Source organism: Electrophorus electricus, chromosome 10 (genome assembly GCF_013358815.1).
Source record: "Electrophorus electricus isolate fEleEle1 chromosome 10, fEleEle1.pri, whole genome shotgun sequence".
Classification (NCBI taxonomy): Eukaryota; Metazoa; Chordata; class Actinopteri; order Gymnotiformes; family Gymnotidae; genus Electrophorus; species Electrophorus electricus.
This window is the reverse complement of record NC_049544.1, coordinates 8,875,322-8,894,207: the sequence shown is the minus strand read 5'-3', so window position 1 is coordinate 8,894,207 and position 18,886 is coordinate 8,875,322. Positions and strand designations below refer to the sequence as shown.

At 37.8% G+C, this 18,886-nt stretch overlaps 2 protein-coding genes across 2 annotated transcripts in view; one reads left to right on the top strand and one right to left on the bottom strand.

Moving 5' to 3' along the window:
* Positions 1–3,784, bottom strand: part of cnbd1 (cyclic nucleotide binding domain containing 1) — a gene marked incomplete at its 3' end in the record, with an annotated part of 44,372 nt that extends 40,588 nt beyond the window's left edge. The window contains 3 exon segments of the mRNA XM_035530739.1: positions 2,236–2,361; positions 3,527–3,599; positions 3,766–3,784. Coding sequence (XP_035386632.1) covers positions 2,236–2,361; positions 3,527–3,599; positions 3,766–3,784 — 218 coding nt within the window.
* A 923-nt stretch (positions 3,785–4,707) lies between these two features.
* LOC113580688 (cyclic nucleotide-gated cation channel beta-3) lies at positions 4,708–14,192 on the top strand. Its single transcript, XM_035530738.1, is given in 20 exon segments — positions 4,708–4,893; positions 5,282–5,357; positions 5,649–5,742; positions 6,692–6,852; positions 7,814–8,113; positions 8,322–8,530; positions 8,912–8,962; positions 9,060–9,146; positions 9,241–9,305; positions 9,496–9,618; positions 10,053–10,106; positions 10,108–10,159; positions 10,161–10,184; positions 10,770–10,929; positions 11,085–11,182; positions 11,282–11,365; positions 11,456–11,574; positions 11,672–11,824; positions 11,917–12,067; positions 13,747–14,192. Coding segments are annotated over 20 exon segments (2,367 nt in total). The 3' UTR covers positions 13,867–14,192.
* The last annotated feature ends 4,694 nt before the right edge of the window (positions 14,193–18,886 follow it).

Here is an 18,886-nt window from a genome sequence, read left to right as displayed (position 1 = left end):
CATCTGAATACTGAACTGAAAAAACGAGAAAGAGAAGGAAAAAGGCATGCAGATGCCCCAGGCAAGCAGGCAGATGAATGCAAAGTGGAGATCAGCCCAAAGCCCATCCATACGGGGCGGCAGCCACGCGTTTGGAACCTCTCCGCACAATTCCTCTTCTATGTACGGTCTGGAGACTCTGGCTCACTCTCTGAAGCTAAGATAAGACTTCTGGGTGACAGTTTAAACATCCAGGCTGCCTGAGTGCACTGGACACAGAGCATCGCTGTAGCGGCTTTATGTAGCCATTTGTACCAGATAGGACAGAGGTAGGAAACCCAAAGAAAGCTTTCTTTTTTTTATTGTGTTTGCTGAGATGTTGACTAACTAATTAAATTTTTTAAGTTTAGTACATTTTTGGAAACATTTTTAACACTGCATTACAGGATTCTTTGCTATAAATACATACCATGAAGAAGAATTATTATTTTGGCACTGGCATTTTATTGATTTGTCTGAATACATTACACAGTCTGCTTACTGTAAGACATGTTAGAAGTAACATGGCTGCATGACTTGGTATTCCTCCTACTTTCATCGAAACATAGCAATGGGTTTTAGAAAGCAAAAGACATTAGTGAATTGAATGACGGTGACGCTTATCATGAGATACATAAAACCCCTGCCCTTGGCGCTTTTTATTGTCTTTCGTCATCATGTTAAACATTTGAAACTAATTCTGCACCTCCATGTGGCTAAACAAAAGACTTCCCAGGCTCCTAAGTACATTACTTACACCTAATGTGCCATCAACCTGTTACTCAGAGCAATCAATAGCAGGTAGATGGGCCCACCTCATGAGGCCAGAGCACTGCTGCACACTTCCTTACTGAAAGGAGCCCTGCATGAGGCTGTGTGTAACAACGGGCCTCGTACATGAGCGCAGCAGCCTCTTTGCTCAGACTAATGCTCCCACCTACAGGGCAGTACCCCAGCGGTGACAGATCTCAGCGGACTGCCTCTGATCCTCCTTGGTGCTCCAGTCTGACACAGCCTGGGACACAGAAATAAACAACAAAGCCCACGGGCAGAAGCCCCGGCTGCAACATGGAAGGGAAAAGCTTCAGTGAGAAGCAAAGAATTCTCTCAGGTCAGAGAGGGAAACTCACACAGCCACAACAGAAAAAAACGCAAGGGACACCGAGCACCCTACTGTTCCTGCACAACAGAGCCGTAAGAAACTGCTCGGTCTCTCTCTTACTCCTGTCTCACTTTCTCTCACTCTCTTTCTTTCTCCCTCTCTTTCTTTCTCTATCAATCTCACACTCTTTCTCACTCTTCTTCTACCTCTCTTTCTTGATCTCACTCTCTCTCCCTGCCTCCCTGAGTCACCAGTAATGTAAAACATGTCAAAGAGCAAATGTGTCAGAATGAACCAGGCTAACAATTTGATGTTTGCTAGAGAAATACTCTTGATTCGTTTTCCAAAATATCAGAATAGTGACAACAGATTGTACTAAATAATGAATCCTTAGTAAGTCATATCCCTTTCCCTAAAACTTAGACATTTGCTACAGTAAATAGTACTGTATATGCAGTGAAGGGGCAATTTCTAACAGCAAAAGAAGATGAAGAAGATCTCCTTGAAGATCTCCTCCTGCATTTGATTAGTTCACTCTGACACTGTTTTTAGTAAAAGTGTATGTCTCAATGCGGAATAACGATGAGACTTACTGGGAAATAAATGTTGGTTTCCAGTGAGAATGTTTGTGTAACTACCCATTCAAATGAGAAGAAGAAGAAGAAGAAGAAGAAGAAGAAGAAGAAGAAGAAGGAGAAGCCTGTAGTTTTCAATTTGTTTGCCAGGGAAAACTGGAAGTACAGTAGCAGGATTACAGGAATGCAAATCTTGAAACTTCATGAAAGAGTGTTAGACTGCCCTCAACTGGATGAGTTACTGACTGCAGTTGTCTTACAACTATGTTTTTCTCACCCACATAAAGGAAAGACATGTGAAATATGGGTATGTCATTATAAGTTCAATAAATTAGCATAAAGGTTGATGATTCCTCATATCGCCCTGCCCAAAGGCTTACTACTGACTCAGGGTGGAATAGAACGGTGCCTTACATTTTGAAACAGACAAGGATCTATTCAAATCAACTTCCCATTGCCATGCATGATACTTTATAAGATGCTATGCGATGCACACATCAAAATGCAAGGATTGGAACAAAAGATCCTAGTAATACTCACAACTTCTTGAAAGCTTTGATGGAATGGTTGATGAGCATCTCCCGAGTTTCCATCCCATGAGGCTGCCTGCATCTCATCACAGGAGAAGCAGGGCTCTCTGCAGCCCTCAGCCTCTGTAGGACATGGCTAGAGAGAGGGGACACAGCATGCCAACATACTCCTCCAATTAATACCACTTTACAGAAAGACAGGAAATGCAGAGACATACAAACCCCAAACACATCACAAAGCATCAAATACAACAAAATAACTAAACAGTCCTTGTAAATTGATATTAAAAAAATCTAAAATAACCTTGCCAGATTGCCATATTGTTAGCAACTGTAAAGCTCCTGCTGTCAAAATTACCTTAACTGGAGTTTGTGATATTGTTTTAGTGGTAATTGTTCCACTTGGCATTTAAACCAGCCCATGAATAACTCCTTGGCAAGCACTTCACAAGATGCCCCAGCTCCAACTGCGAGTGAATCCATATTCAAGCCAATTAAAGGTATGACTCATATGGCACTACCCACAAGAACATTCGTTCTTTTCCTCAGGCCTTTCAGGCTGCTTCAGCACTGTAAACATTACTCAGACTATATGAGTGGGATCGTTACAGAGCAGCTTTTGACTGACAGGCAGCGGGCTCTCTGCGTCATGACGCACCAGAGGGAATGGAGCATTGCGGCCCACGCCTTTTGTCTGTGACATCCTGTTTGTGATTTTCTTTTAGATACCCAATTCCAAATAATGCGGACCAGTTCTCAGAACAAAGACACACATCTCCCTTTCAGAATTATTTTTTTTGTTTGTTTTGTTTTGTTTTTGGGAAAACGTCAAATGTTCCGGAAGCCACATGGCACAAATATAGTGTGCTGATGAGTTTTGGCTTTGTCTTGGGTGAAATAATATCAAGCATTTGCAAGTTTTCCACTAATGGGACTTATCTAGTCTAGTCACAGTATTAAGGATGAAATGACTACAGGTGCATTATAACATTGAAGGCTTCATGTAACAGTTAGCCTACATTTATAAATGGCACTCACATGTTGTCCTCTAAGTGCATCGGGATCACAGGCATTATTTTTGGCGGGCCGCAGGAATATTCTCTTATAGGAGTTCAGGAGATGTCAACTTAAACAACAAAACATAAACATTGTGCCATAGCAAAGAAATTCAATATATTTTAATATGTAATTCACGCATGGTGAACTGCTCAAGCTGCTCACCCCCTCCCTCCTGCCCCAAAAAAGTACTTCTCTATAGCCAACTCATAAAGCAGAGCTAGCATGCCAAAGAGCTTTCGTACCCATCCTTCAGGCCGCTGTTTCTGCACAAGGCTCTCAGCTGTGTGTAAATAATGCCGATTATTCTCTGCCCATCTGTGACAAATTGACATATTTAATTTCTTAACATTACTGGATCAAGATCTTTATTCCATTGGGCAATTATCAAACATTTTATAATTGTATATTTACTAAAATAAGAAAGCAGCCTAGCGTGGTCTGAAATACAAAAAGGTCACGACACCAGATGACTAACCCTAACTGTGCTGAATAAGGTACATGTACACTTTCGTACAAATTCGTTTAACATCCCAATCTCTAGATGGGAATTTGACGAAGTTGATTTAAACAGCATGCCTGTAAACGTGAAGGTGCAAAACGAAGTAAGGAAGAAAGGTAGCAGAAAGGAAAAGTTCCAGGGCAAAGTCCCGTGAACTCTAGCTAGGCGGTTTCTTTTGCTTCTCTGCTATGCCCATGCCTGAGTCTGAAAGCCTTTCACTGCAACAGTACCCTTCTGAAATTTCACAGCTTAGCCACATTATTAAAGAGGTCTGGTTTTATCTGAGTTGATTTGACTCTCCTAGTTTGTATAATTCATTTATGTTTATCATTGCCTTTTTTGTATGCCATTTTCACTCTGCTCTAATGTATTTCCACTCTGCTCTAAAGTATCTTCTGTATGTTATGTACTTGCAAGCTCTTTCCATGTTTCATGTTTCTATACTTGGCCATCAGCTAACCGTCACCAGATACTATTTCAGATATTTGAGCATGTAGGCTCTGCCTATACCCTATGAGACTACACCAGAGTAATCCCTTCCACTGAAGAGGCTTATAAGCTTTAATTAAGTCAGTGGTTCTTGGCTTCATTTGATCAATACAAATCAAGCAAAACAACTTGGCTCTCATGCAGTTTAAATCATCTACAGTTCTTTAGCAACATGTGAATACTCCTTGGAATAGCATTATATACTAGAAAAAAAAAAAAACATTCCTTATTGGACAAAATAATGAACTATATTAGTGTGTTACATGTATGTGCTACATGTGTGTGCTATGTTTAGCTCAAACTGTGGCAGTAGTGATACAAGTGGGTATTAGTGCTCTAAAAGCATTAATTCCATTGGGGGGGAGCTTGAGGATAAGCACAGAAAAGATCTCGTACAGTCCCTTTCCAGAGCAGCAGAACCAGTCTGCCTTTGGTATGTTCAGCACTCTTAAGAAGCTTATCAGAGGCTCCATGGGTCCAATCCCAGCCCCAGTCATGGCCCATGTACCAGCCCAGCTCCAGCCCAGCTCCAGCCCAGCTCCAGCCCAAGCTCCACCTCCATCTAGCAAACAGGCTCTTTCATCAACTCCTCCATCAGCTCCACTGCCTCAGCCAGCTATGGTAGGATGCAACCATTTTCAGATGCAAGTTTGTGTTTGTTTTTAGTGCCTGTTAATTTTCCCTAGCTGAAGAACCTATTTTATTTTCTTCTTAATTGAGGACATCAACGGAATAAATCTTGTCACTTCTACTGCAAGCATCCCTCTAGCAATAGCAAGTATTGAGGTAGGGGTAGAGGATAATGTATGTAAACTGTATCATATTTATTACTGTTTAAACAGTTATGGCAGCATGTTCTTGTTGGAACTGGCTTTAACCAAGTCCTTTCTTTGTGTGTCAGGAGTGTATATTGACATTAATAATCACTGCAATCACCTGACAAAAGATCAGGTTATTTGAATTATTTTTTAGAAAAATCTGAATTTTGTGTTTTGATATTTTTCCAAAGTTGGACCGATGTAATTTACAGGGAAAAAAGCCTCCAACTAAAGAAAAACAGCCCAAGGAAGTGGAAAAAGCTCCTGGTGAGTGAACGGATAATGAAGTCTGTAGCATCTGTGAGAAATCCTCCCCCACAGCCTCCATGAATAGGCCTAACATAAGCTAACATAGGTCTGAATGCTCTGTGTTTTGTTTAGTAGCGGTCCAGGTAATAGAGTCAGAGTCACCTGCCTGGGCTGCAATGTATGTTTCCAGTCAAGGGTTACAGCCCCGTCTGTATGTGCACTGCTCTACCAGTGGGAGCACTGCCAATATAGGCAGAGAAGAGAAAGCCCCTTCTAAATCCTTTGTGTGTCTGTGTATAACCTCTCCAGTACCATCAGCTTCCCTGCCCTGTGTCCCTGCTCCCAGCCCAAAGCCAGAGGACAGGCCAGCTCACCCGGCCAATGGACAGCCACAAGCTGAATGGTAAGACTGAAGTAGTTCAACAGTTTTATCTTTGCATACCTGCAGGATGACTGGGGCTCACTTCCAGAGGGCTTTTAATACATATCAACCATTTTTCTTCTGTACTAGTTATGCCACCAAGCCCGCTTTGCAAACCAGATCAGTTACTAATTCAGTTACTGAGTCGCTGATTAATGTGAATGGACTCACTGGCCAGAACTTGCATTTGATTAATGAGATGATTACACAAAATATTGAGCCTAATTAATTCCAGGATCAGCTGGAAACCTGAATAAAACAAAAGCGTGGGGCATTCACTCTCTTATTCAGCAGACGCAAACATTACCCACAGGAGCTGTGTGTGCTAGAAAGCAGGATTACTGAGGTGAAAAGCTGAGAAGAGATTACGAGGTTTGGAGCACTTGTGATTAAAGAAGCTCTTGAGAGCTACTTACATTGAAGCAACAACACTAAGAAAAAGAAAAACAAGACCTTCATCAAATCAGTAGTTATTGTAATGAAAGACACATCCCCTTGCATTTAGCCTGTCACAGAGTTTAATTTGGCAGAAGGAGGATAAGTGCCCCTTGGCATTGTGGCCAAGGACACTTTGTTTTGTATGCATAGTGCAGAATTTGAACTCAAATGTATGCACTGATGTGCTGTGAATGATGTTATAGAACATAAAAAAACATTGCACACACCTGTCCCACAACTTACAAATCTGCAAGTCATATTTCATATTTGTTTTCATGAGAATATATTTTATACTGTATATAATCAATGGAAGTTTTCTGAAAGAAGGATAATTTAAACTAATTTTATTTAATATTGTCAATTTGGTAACATTGTTTTTCATGAAGTTTTTTAAAATTTAGTAATACTATATTTTTCCAAACTGAATTATGCCATTTACAGTTAAGTTGTTGGTTGTGAATGATTATTTGGAAAGTTTGTTTGTTTGATTTAGGCAGGAAACACTACCCTGTCTGCCACATCACACTGTAATAAACAAATACTCGGATGCACAACTTCGAGAGATAATCAAACAGATGCGGGAAAGAACAGACGTGTACAAGGGAAAACTCCTAGACCCATATGCATCTTCACCAGAGCACAGTCCTCCAGTCAGTGAGTATAGAGTCAGTTCAGTTCAGGTCAGTACACTTTAGCTCAGTGCAGCTCCTTTAATAGTCCCCAGAGGGGAAATTTGTTTTGCAGTCAGATATACTAAATGTGTAAACCACGAATAAAAACTGCATTAATAACATCCACAAAAACACCCAATACAGCTCATATATTAAATCCAGTAATTTAAAAATAACATATATCACAGATGTAATAACCTTATAGCCTTGGCTATGAAAGAGTTTATTCATATGTTGCTTTGAACCATTTAGAACTTAAATCTACCTGCTGAAGGAAGAAACTGGAACTCAGAGTTCCAGGCCCAGGCATGCTTTCTGGGTGACATGGCAAATGAATATGCTATTTAAGTGAGTTTGGACAACGCCAATTATCTTTGTGTGCCACCTTAACAGTGTGGCTTATTCTGGACATTTATGTTCCCAAACTTAGCAATTACAGAAAAACAACAGATTCAATAAATGACTTAATTAAAAGGCTCATGATCTTTCTGTCCACACTAAACATAGTGGATTTCCTTACAAAATACAGTCTCTGCTAGCCTTTTTTTTTTTCAAATTATATCAGTATTTACATTAAAGGACAGCCTATAATCAATACTTGTCCCCAGGTGTTTATAACTGTCAATAATGTCAGCTGCTGTAATTTTAATCAATAGAAGTGGTGAAAACTGGGGCACTTTATGGAAATCAATGTTCATATCTTTTATTTTTGTAATGTTTAATTTCAAATCCATATCTATAAACCATTACACAAAGTCCTCAAGCACTATAAAGTTATCAATTAGATTACCAAGGACAGTTTAATATTATTTGAAAGGAAATAACACCAAAATATCTAGATGCACCCATGCCTACTTATTTATTTATAAATTTATTTATCACTAGTCATCTGCTACATATTTATTACTTATCACTATAACATCTGGCCATTTTTCCTAACATAGCACCTGTTCTGAGAAAAAAAGATTTCTTAAAAAGGCGAGAGAAGACGAGAAAGAGAAAAGATGAGGAGGAAAGGAAAAGCAAACAGGAGGAGGCTGAGAAAGCTGAGGAAAAGAAGAAAGGAGAGACAGAAGAAAGGAAAGAGGAAAAGAAAAACGAGGAGAAAAAAGAGGGAGCTGCACCAGCCGAGCAGAAGGGTTCTACATGTCCACAACTCAAAGGCAGCATCATGGACACTGTGTTGAAACCAATTGAAGACAGTGTGGACAAGCTCCTGGGCAGATCCCTGGAACCATTCACAGGTTATAAACACATCATCAAACATAAAACCCAGGGGGAAAAAAGATAAGCGTAATACTGTACTTATTAGTAACCAGAGTAATAACCACAGGCCTGCCAAAATATTCTTAAACACACCCATGTATTACATGGCACCTGTTTCAGCTTTATATAAAAAAAATAAAATAAAAATTTCTATTCTTGCTTACTCATTCGTATGCTCATCTCTAGATCGTTGGTACATCATTTGGCTTAGCATAGTCACTATTGCCTTGAACTACAACCTTTGGTTCATACCGGTTCGCATGGCTTTCCCCTACCACACTCCTGGAACAGTTCCTCTGTGGGTCACCTTAGATGTCCTAGCAGACCTGATCTACATCATCGACATGCTTGTTTTCCAGCCACGACTGCAGTTCTGCATAGCTGGTGACATCATTGTATGTGAAAACACCTAAGTAGAATATTATCAGAATTTGCATGTTAACAAAAGGTTTTTATCTTTTTTCATCTTATTCAAAACTTCAAGTTCAAGTTCAAGTTTGGTTTATTTGTCACGTACATAGTCATATATATATATATATATATATATATATATATATATATATATATATATATATATATATATATATATATATATATATATATATACACAAAAATACAAAAAATATATAACAATGTAGGTACAGTATATGTATAATATGTATATATACACAATGTACAATGTATATATTGATATATGTGGATATATGGATATATTCAGTAATGGACTAGTTCTGTTCCATTATCAAAAATACATTGTTCTGTTTTTATCTTGTCAGTATGATAGAACTGTTATTAAGAAGAACTACAGAGACTCAAGAAAATTTCAGGTAGTGAAAAAAAAATAGGACATAAATGCATTCATTTATTTTGGCCTTCACACTGAAACTCAGTAGTAACATTTCTCAACTTTTTTTTCCTGTTAAGTATGATCTGATATCAGTCATGCCCCTGGACTTGCTGTATATGCCATTTGGATTCCGGTCTCTCTTCAGGATCAATCGCATCATGAAAGTATGTCATGCCGTGGCTGTTTTTGATTTGTGATTGTTACTATATATTCTGATACATAGTTGTAAAATCAGTGATGGTGACTCTTTTTTGTAAGATTGGAGCATTTTATGAATTCAGTGATCGACTTGAGGGCATTATGACTAAAGCTTATATCTGGAGGTATGTAATCATAAGTTATAACAATCATAAGGCTGCTTATATACAAATTCAACAGTATTATCATTATTTTACTTATTAAGGTATTTTTTCTGCTTCTAAATATGTAATTATTACTTTTCAGTTTTACAGTTTGTGTTGACATGACCTTTTATAATCACCCATGTCATTTGCTCTCTCATTATTCTGTTAGGGTTATTCGTACCATTGGATATCTCCTGTTTGTCCTTCATATCAACTCTTGCCTTTTTTATGTGGCCTCTGAATACCAAGGCATTGGCACAAACAAGTGGGTTTACAGCGGTGAAGGCAATGCGTATGTATCGTCATCATTTGTTTAATAGATAAGAGAAGTGATCATTAATGAACACTGTAGCTTAGAATATGCACATTCCTCAAAATCACAGTATGTGTATGTGAGTATGTGTGATGTATCCTAAATGAAACCATTTTAAAAGGACAACCCCACCCCCACCCCCCCACCCAAAAAAAACAAAACAAGAAATTGTAATTTTAAGTCACTTTGGATAAAAGCATCAGCTAAATGCCATAAATGTAAATGTAAATGTAAATTCTACAAACTGGTTTCTCAGGAATGGATTAAGACAAAACTCGGGAGAATTAAAAGTCTGAAACTAAGATTAATCTTTGCCTGAAAACCCATTTGATATTTAAATAAATTTAAAATAAACTGTGGTCCATGAACTATTCTGAGGCATTAGCCTTTCTGATTTTTTTATATTCTCATAGCTACCTGGGGTGTTTCGTCTACTCAGAGAAATCCCTGTTGATGATCGCAGAACTACACCTTATTTGGTCAAATCTTTCAGATGACCAACTATTTTTTTGGGGGGCTATTTTTTGTCCATGGTTCTTGGCCAGGTAGACTTTTTTGTCTCTACACCTTTTTTGCTCCAGCTTTTTTATTCCATCTTATTCGGCACTGATTTTTCTACTGGCTTTGCTATTTGAGTTTCTTATATCCATTGACATTTATATTGATTCAGTTTGCTATATGTTGAGTATAAGAGTTTTGTGTTAAAGCTTATAAAAGATTAAAAGCTACTTTCTGTTTAACAGGTACTTGCGTTGTTACTATTTTGCTGTGCGGACCCTGATCAACATTGGCGGGCTTCCTGAGCCTCACACAATTTTTGAGATCACGTTTCAGTTGGCAAATTTTTTTGTTGGTGTCTTTGTCTTCTCAAGTTTAATAGGACAGGTAAAACATACAAGGTGTAGAATTCCGCAGGATTATCAACCAAACCCATTTGTTCATGGATTTATTTTTTCACATCTGACCAATTGATATATTCTTTAGATTTTATTCTGTAAACTTTGTAGGCTCCACTCATTGTTTAAAAAATTTATTTTGGCTAACGTTTCACTGATTTGAATGTGGCAGAATCAGCAGTTTTAAGTGGGATGAACACATCTGGTGCTGCAGCGCATGATGGTGTGTTACAGATGAGAGACGTCATTGGTGCTGCCACTGCTGGTGAAATGTACTTCCGCACGTCTATGGATGCATGTGTGGCTTACATGGTGTCAAACCGTATTCCAAAGTTGGTACAACATAGAGTGCGTACATGGTACAACTACACCTGGGCCTCCCAGGGTATTCTGGGTAAGAACTGTTTGGTAGGCATATGCATACATATGCAAATGTTCTAAGTAGAATGAAATGGAATGGAAAATGGACTATGACATCAAAATATAGATTCTAGGATGAGGTAGGTGAAGTGGGATAAGACAGAACATGTTCTGTCACTCTTTCATCAGACGAGTCAGAGCTACTGGAGCAGATGCCTCAGGTGATGAGGACAGCTATTGCTGTAGACATTAACCTTGCCACGTTTCAGAAGATTGACCTGTTTAAGGTGAGATTCCTTTGCTCCCTGGCTCCAATTCATGGACTCTGCAGAGAGACTATGGACACTAAAAATAATGCAGGGTTTACTGAACATATGCTTATACAGGGGTGCGAGAACCAGATGCTGGTAGACATGTTGTTGAGGCTGAAGTCTATCGTGTATCTGCCCGGAGACTTTGTCTGCAAGAAGGCCAGTTCATAAATGTTAACTAGGGTGTTCAAATTTACCAAACACTAACAGGACATAAAGGCAATTTATTTCAGCCATTTTGGTCTACAGGGTGACATTGGTAAGGAGATGTACATCATCAAAGCCGGGGAGGTGCAGGTCATTGGTGGACCCGACAACAAGACTGTCTTTGTGACATTGAAGGCAGGCTGTGTGTTTGGTGAGATCAGGTGAGGCGATACTCAGTTATACATCTTACAGTATGTTTATGTATAGAGTCATCTAAAGGCAGAGTGCATGACTGATTTAGAACGGACTTTCTCTTAGTCTTCTACAGTCTTCAGCTAATGGAGGCAACAGAAGAACAGCTAATGTGGCAGCACATGGATTTGCCAACCTCTTTGTGCTGGATAAGAAAGACCTCAATGACATACTGATTCACTACCCAGAATCCCAGAAGGTTCTGGCCAGAAAGGGAAGGTCAGATCAATTCTTAAAAAGTCTTGCATATAATGATACTGAAGTATCATTTATACCGACAAAGATTGCTAACAATACTGATTGATTTGTAGGACCCTGATGAAGGCCAAAGACTCGGCTGCAGTCGGGACAGAAGAACAGAGGAAGAAAGGACTAGAGTTGTTTGGAGGCAAGCCTGCCACTCCTAAAATGCTTCGCGCTTTTGGAAAATTCAACAAAAAAGGATTTTTGGAAAAACTCAAGGTAAGAACTCAATTTCTTTAAAACCGAGTCAAATGTACATTCTTGTAGTCCCATATCATACAATAATAATTTACTGAATATTTTTTATTTACCTTTTCTATTTCCTAGAGCGCTAAAGATCATCAATAGTTGCTAAAGAAAAACAAATGACATTCCCCTTAGGTGTAGCACATTCTGTTTTGCAGATTATATAGATACTTTATTAATATGTAAACCATTTATGAATCGATAAACTTTTTTAGACATTATTACATTTTTATTTGTAATAAAGGACATTAGGTATAAAACAGGTAATCTTCATACTAATTAGCTGGTGTTCAATGTTTCATCCAATACATCCAGTGTAAACACATGGGACTCTAATTTCACGGCTGCACTAGGGCATTTGTATCCACAAACATAGGACCCACAGTTAGGGTGCTCACTATTCATTTGCTAACAGGGCCAATGGATCCTGTAAATGGCTAATGGTGAAACCCACCTGCATAATCCCTTAGCCTAGACATAACATTGTGAGATTTCATTAACTGGTCCCTCTGTAGTTACCAGCCACTTTATTAGAAGTGTAGCTACCTTGTACCAAACCTTCCTGACCACCTTATTAGATGCAGCTATCTTATAAGTGTATTTGATAGGTTTACAATCACAGTATGCAGCACTGTTGGTATGCACACTTCACTAGTCCAAAAGTAGTCCAAAGAGTGAGATTGAGGAGATCTGAGGAACATTCAGCAAGCTGGAAATGAATTTATGGTGTGAGACAGCAGCCGACCAAAGTCCTGGGACACCATCTTTAGCACCTGCCCCTCTATTGAAAAGGCCTTTTTATTGTGGTTGCTGTTGTATATTTTTATACATAAGACAAGTATGCTATTTGTAAAATAAAATTTAATTGCACAATACTGAGATCATCTGCTCTGTCTACATAAAACAAGTAAACCAAAAATGACATAACATGCACAATTTACTAAATATTAGCTTTAAGTTGAAAGTTTTTCCATGTCTTATATAAAATAAATTATTTACATTTCCCCTGCACAGTTAATGCATAATGCCTTCACAACCTTCCTAATGACAGCTTATGGTGACAGATGTAGACAGCTTATGGTGACAGTTTACACCAGCACTGCTCATTCCTGAGGGTCTTGTAATATGTGTAGAGTATGATCAGAAACATTATTCTTAAATTTGGAAATAGTATGCAAGTGTGACACATATCTGTAACAGACTGGTATCAATGATGTAAATATTAATATCCCTGCAAGAAAAGCCTATTGTTAATAGCCACAGGAAGCAAAGCTGGAAATGAAAAAGATTTGTAGGAAAATATACAGCACAAAAGCAAAGTTCTGTAGGTTAATAGATTTTACAATTTAAGATCACTTTGCAGGCATATTCATTTTGGTTTTTGTCTACCATGGATGTGTGCTGTTTCCTTTGTGTGCTTGCTGGTACCATCAGTTGCTGTGTACATGTAAACTTAAAAGACCTCCTAAAAATTCCACTAGAGTTTGTTACATCAGCTTAGTAATAAATAAAAACAATGCTTCTCAGTGTGTTTTCACAGGCAACATGAACCCAAATGTAAAATTAGATTAACATCACAGGCCATGTCATGACACCATCACCACAGCAATGACAAGACTATGATTTTAACAAAATAACAACTGTACCCATAGTTACACTGCAGCAGCAGGAGAGGGTGTCCATCCTCGTCCTTCCTGTGGTGTCTGAGACCTGCACAGGGGTATGGCAGGTGCCCCCAATATACTTGTGGGCCGCTGGACAAGGCCTGCTGAACCAAACGGGCTCTTAACACGAGAGGTTTGCACTTATGTTGTCCTCTTCTCCTACCTCTCAGCCTCCTGAATCTTTCAAGCTTAATCCACAGTGCATGCGGAGGATTTAGTTGTAAAGGATGTTTGAATAACCGTGTGCACTGAAATGTCTTTCGGAAATGATTATACATATATATTACTTATTACGGATATAATGCATTCTTGCTCCATGTTTCATGATGAACTTTGAGGGTGGGAACCTAACAAGGATGCATGTTGTATTCTGTTCCTGCATCATGACTGTAGATTCCTGGATAATACTTCCTCTGTTTTCAGTTCAAGTTGTTCAGTGAGCCACCTGAAGGCAAAACTGAAAAGTCTTACCCTTTTATGTATATTAACAAAAGTGCTTTGTTAATTGTAAAGTCAATACCTCAAGCTTTTTTTCAAAGGAGATTCCATGTGTGAGTTCACAGTTAGTTAGCTTTTTGTTTGAAACTGTCATTTCTAAAGACCAGAAGTAATGACATGTACTCTCACCATATTCAAGGTATCCAAATGCAAATGTTTTGTTTCTTGTAAATAATAATTACTATAATCCCTATATACCTCCTGTAATACCTGCACTCAAACTCTTGCCTGTACTACACAAAATCACCATGTGAGGGACTTGGTACTACCAACTAGATTTGGTATTGGCAAAGAAAATTCATAAGCTCCATTTTTATAAACTTTATTCCATGTTGGTCTCAGGATATTTCAATGTACATATTCCACTAAAGCTTTGTCCTCCGTTTACACCAGATTGTTATGCTGCTCAAACAGTACTCACCATCAGCATACAAGCTAGTGGTGCATTGAAACTGCCCCTCCCCAACCCAATTCAGAATGAAAATGCTATAGTTTTATTTTCACATTTAGTAAGATACTGAGCTACTAAAAGTCATGTCATTGTTTTGCATCTAAAGATGATGCAAATAATTCTGATAATAAAAAGTCTTACAAAATCAACAGCAGTATTACCAACCAGTGTTACATGAAACAGTGCTGCTGGCTGTGTCTCTGGTGAAGAGAACAGCCACTGCTGCAACCTAGTCATTTTGCAGAACACCACCCTATTCAAAAGTTATGCAGTTAAAAAGAAAACCTCATTCAGATTATGTTGGTATTCTCCAAACTTCAGTTTGCTTACTGTAAATGTTTTGCATTTGCACCGAGCAAAAGAAGCACTCATGCTGAGACCATATAGTACCTCCATTAACTGATGATCTGCTGCCCTCTGGTGGTGGCCATCGTGTACAGATAATGAGATGAAACCTGAACCTGCATCCTGGCAGACACTGTGCAGAGCCATTTCAAAGACAAAAATGCACAGGCTGGAACAGCATCTTAAAACAGCAGTTTAGATGTGTTACATACGTTTAGATGTGTCTCTTCACAGTACCATCATAACCAGGTTCTTAGGACATGTTGCTGAGGTTAAAGCGCAAGTCAGTTGTGTACCCAAAGAGACTTTTTATATAACATGCTGAGAACCAATTTTGAAAACTTGTATAACGCTCTTTACAATTGCTGAGAACATGGTAAATCTGTTCAGAATGAACACCATACTGACGAAAATCTACTTCAAATTCTGCTCAAACTTTTTAGATTGCAAAATTTATCATCTTTTATCTTTCTAGTTAAATCCATTAATTTCTGAGATAGTATTACATTGATGGACGATTGGAGAGATAAGTGACAACTGTGATGGCAAAGCAAAAAAATAAATAAATAAAAAATTATATATAATCTCACATGATCAAATAGCATTCTAGTAACCTGCATTTAAAATACATGACAGTAATCAACCCTGGTCTGAGCCATTAAGTTTGGACCATTCATAGAATTAAGACATTTAATATACAATATATCAGTAACTGGGCACTTAAACACATTTCTTTAAACCAAATCTCTTCCAAAACCTCAAACACAAAATTCCAGACTGCATAATTTTTTCTGGAATTAAATTAGTATTATCTAAAAATTCTTTTACCAAAAAAATTAACAACTGATAGATTAACCCAAGTTCTAAAATAAAAATATGCACCTACAAAACATTTTTCTCAAGCTATATTTGAGAAAACTGACTTAACTGACAATATTAGTTCAGCAATTATGTAATATAGTTTAGAAAAAACTGCCACAATCTAGCATGGTATTATATAGCTTTTACCATTTAATCTGTTATTGTAATTGTGTTCATGCAGCTGTGCTTTGACATGAAAGGTAATACAAATATGTAAACTTGCTTAAAAAGAAATCTGATATAGAAAATATGGAGTAAGGTTTCAAATACGTTCATGCTTTATATTGCCAAGTAAAAGTCAATTTTACATTATACAGATGACAAATTAATAGATTTTAAATTTGTAAATGAAAATTGTACACGTTTAAAAACAAACTAATCTCACAATCATTAATTAAATCGGTCACTTATCACCTTGTAACTTAGGACAGTTAACTGGAGTGGACAGTGGACAGTTATTGTGGTTTTTGTTTAAAAGAAACAGCATATATAAATAAAACTATTTGATATATTGACTTAAACATTTGTGCTATTTGTAAAAGTTTGATATACTGTATATGTTATGTTTGTATGTCTATCAATGTCTTATGTATTGACTATTGTAAGTGTCTTTGGGTCCTTGGCACTTTATAAATACAATGTGTCTTTGGGTCTTTGCCATTATATAAATACATTTTATTATTATTATTACTACTACTACTACTACTATCATCAATAGATTTACATTTGCATGCAACAAAGTAAAAGGGAGATTTACTAAACCACATAACACGCCTTCTAGAAGAGGTATAGTCACTGATTGTCTGAATGCCACTGTTGAAACGTGCATAGGTTAGGAATGTAGCTAGCCACATTTCAGCACAGCTAAAATTAGTTAGTGCAGTGAGCGCTACCTGGAATGTGTGGTGATACGTATGCAAACTAGCCTACCTCCATTATTTTAGGACAGGTGCAGAGACAAAGCTAGGCTTGCCTAGTTGTCTTGGTTTAAATTCTTTTTTTTCCCTTTACCCTTCACTACTTTTAAACTATTCATTTACAATCAGTTTCCAGCAAACCTTTCAATCATATGTTAAATACCATATGTAATAAATGTTTAATGCATATTTTAACTAACAAAAACGCACCCTATGTAAAAGCAAACTTTACCGTTTTGTGGCACACCATGAGAATTGAGAAAAAAAATATTTAAAGCAGTGTTTACAGTTTTGGAAATTTGAATACTTATAATAAGGACATTTGTTTATTTGTTAAGATTAATATTTAAATTCATTAAAAAAAGCGAAGATCAGTGAAGATCTGTACACTGTGTGCACAATTAGGCAAGAGAGTGTTTTGACCGTATAATTTTTATGCATATTTTCCAGCTCCAAGCTGTATAAACTTGAATGTTTATTGGATTTAAGCATATCAGGTGATGTGTATTTGTGTAATGAGGGAGGGTGTGGCCTAAGAAGATCAACACCCTATATCAAGGTGTGCATAAATAATTAGGCAGTTTCTTTTCCTCAGGCAAAATGGGCCAAAACAAATTGAGATTTAAATGAATCTGAAAAGTCAAAAATTGTAAAAGTCTTTCAGAGGGATGCAGCACTCTTAAAATTGCTAGGAACCATCAAACGTTTTGTTGCAAATAGTCAACAGGGTTGCAAGCAACGTTTTGGAAAAAAAAAAAGAAAAAAAGAGGCAAATTACCTGCTAAAGATTTGAGAATTAAACGTGACAAACGTGACATAACAGTAACCCATTATCCTCCAGTGCTGTCAAACTCCAGAACTGCAACCTGCCTGGAGTGCCCAGAAATACAAGGTGTTCAGTACTCAGAGACAATGGCCAAGGTAAGGAAGGCTGAATACCTACCACCACTGAACAAAACATAAGGTGAAACGTCAAGACTGAGCCAAGAAATATCTGAAGACAGATATTTATATGGACTAATGAGACGAGAGCGACTCGACAAACCAGATGGATGGGCCCATGGCTGAATCAGTAACAGGCACAGAGCTCCACTTCAACTCAGACACCAGCAAGATGGAGGTGGGGTACTGCTGTGAGCTGGTATTATTAAAGACGAGCTAGTTGGACCTTTTCGGGGTGGATTGACTCAAAATCAACTCCAGAACCTACTGCCAGTTTTTAGAAGACACTTTCTTCAAGCAGTGAAAAAAAAGTCTGCACCTTTCAAGAAGACTATGATTTTTATGTAGGACAATGCTCCATCGGATGAAATGCTCCACTGCGTGGCTAGCCAGTAAAGGCCTTAAAGATGAAAGAATGACATGGCTCCCTTCCTCAACTGATCTAAACCCTACTGAGAATTTGTGGGTCCTTCTTAAACAGATTTATGGTGAAGGAAAACAGTACAGTTCTCTGAACAGTGTATGGGAGGCTGTGGTTGCTGCTGCAGAAAAAGGTCACTGATTTTAAAAAATGTGAATGTCAAATGTTTATTTGTAAATTTTGAGCTGTTTGCTTATTCTCACTTCAACAAATAAAAAATAAGTGAGATGGGGAAAATCTGTTTTTCATTTAGTTGCATAATTCTGCACACTAATACTTGCCCAATAATTATGTACACATATATTCTCCAAGGAAAGCCAAAACCTCACTTTTACTTTCTTAAATACTGAGGTTTGATGTTTATTTCCATTTTGGATTGACAGACTACTGTAGTTGTTCAATTATGAAATTAATCCTTAAAAATACAACTTGCCTAATAATTGTGCACACAGTGAAGAGCCTCGATTGTTAACATACAGCAGGTGAAATAAGTATTGAACACATCAATTTTCTAAGTAAATATATTTCTAAAAGTGCGATTGACATGAAATTCTCACCAGATGTTGGTAACAACCCATCCAATCCACACACGCAAAGAAATCAAGAGTTCAGAAGAGTTGTCCAAGAGCCAAGGACCACCTGTGGAGAGCTACACAAAGACCTGGAATCAGCAGGTACAATTGTTTCAAAGAA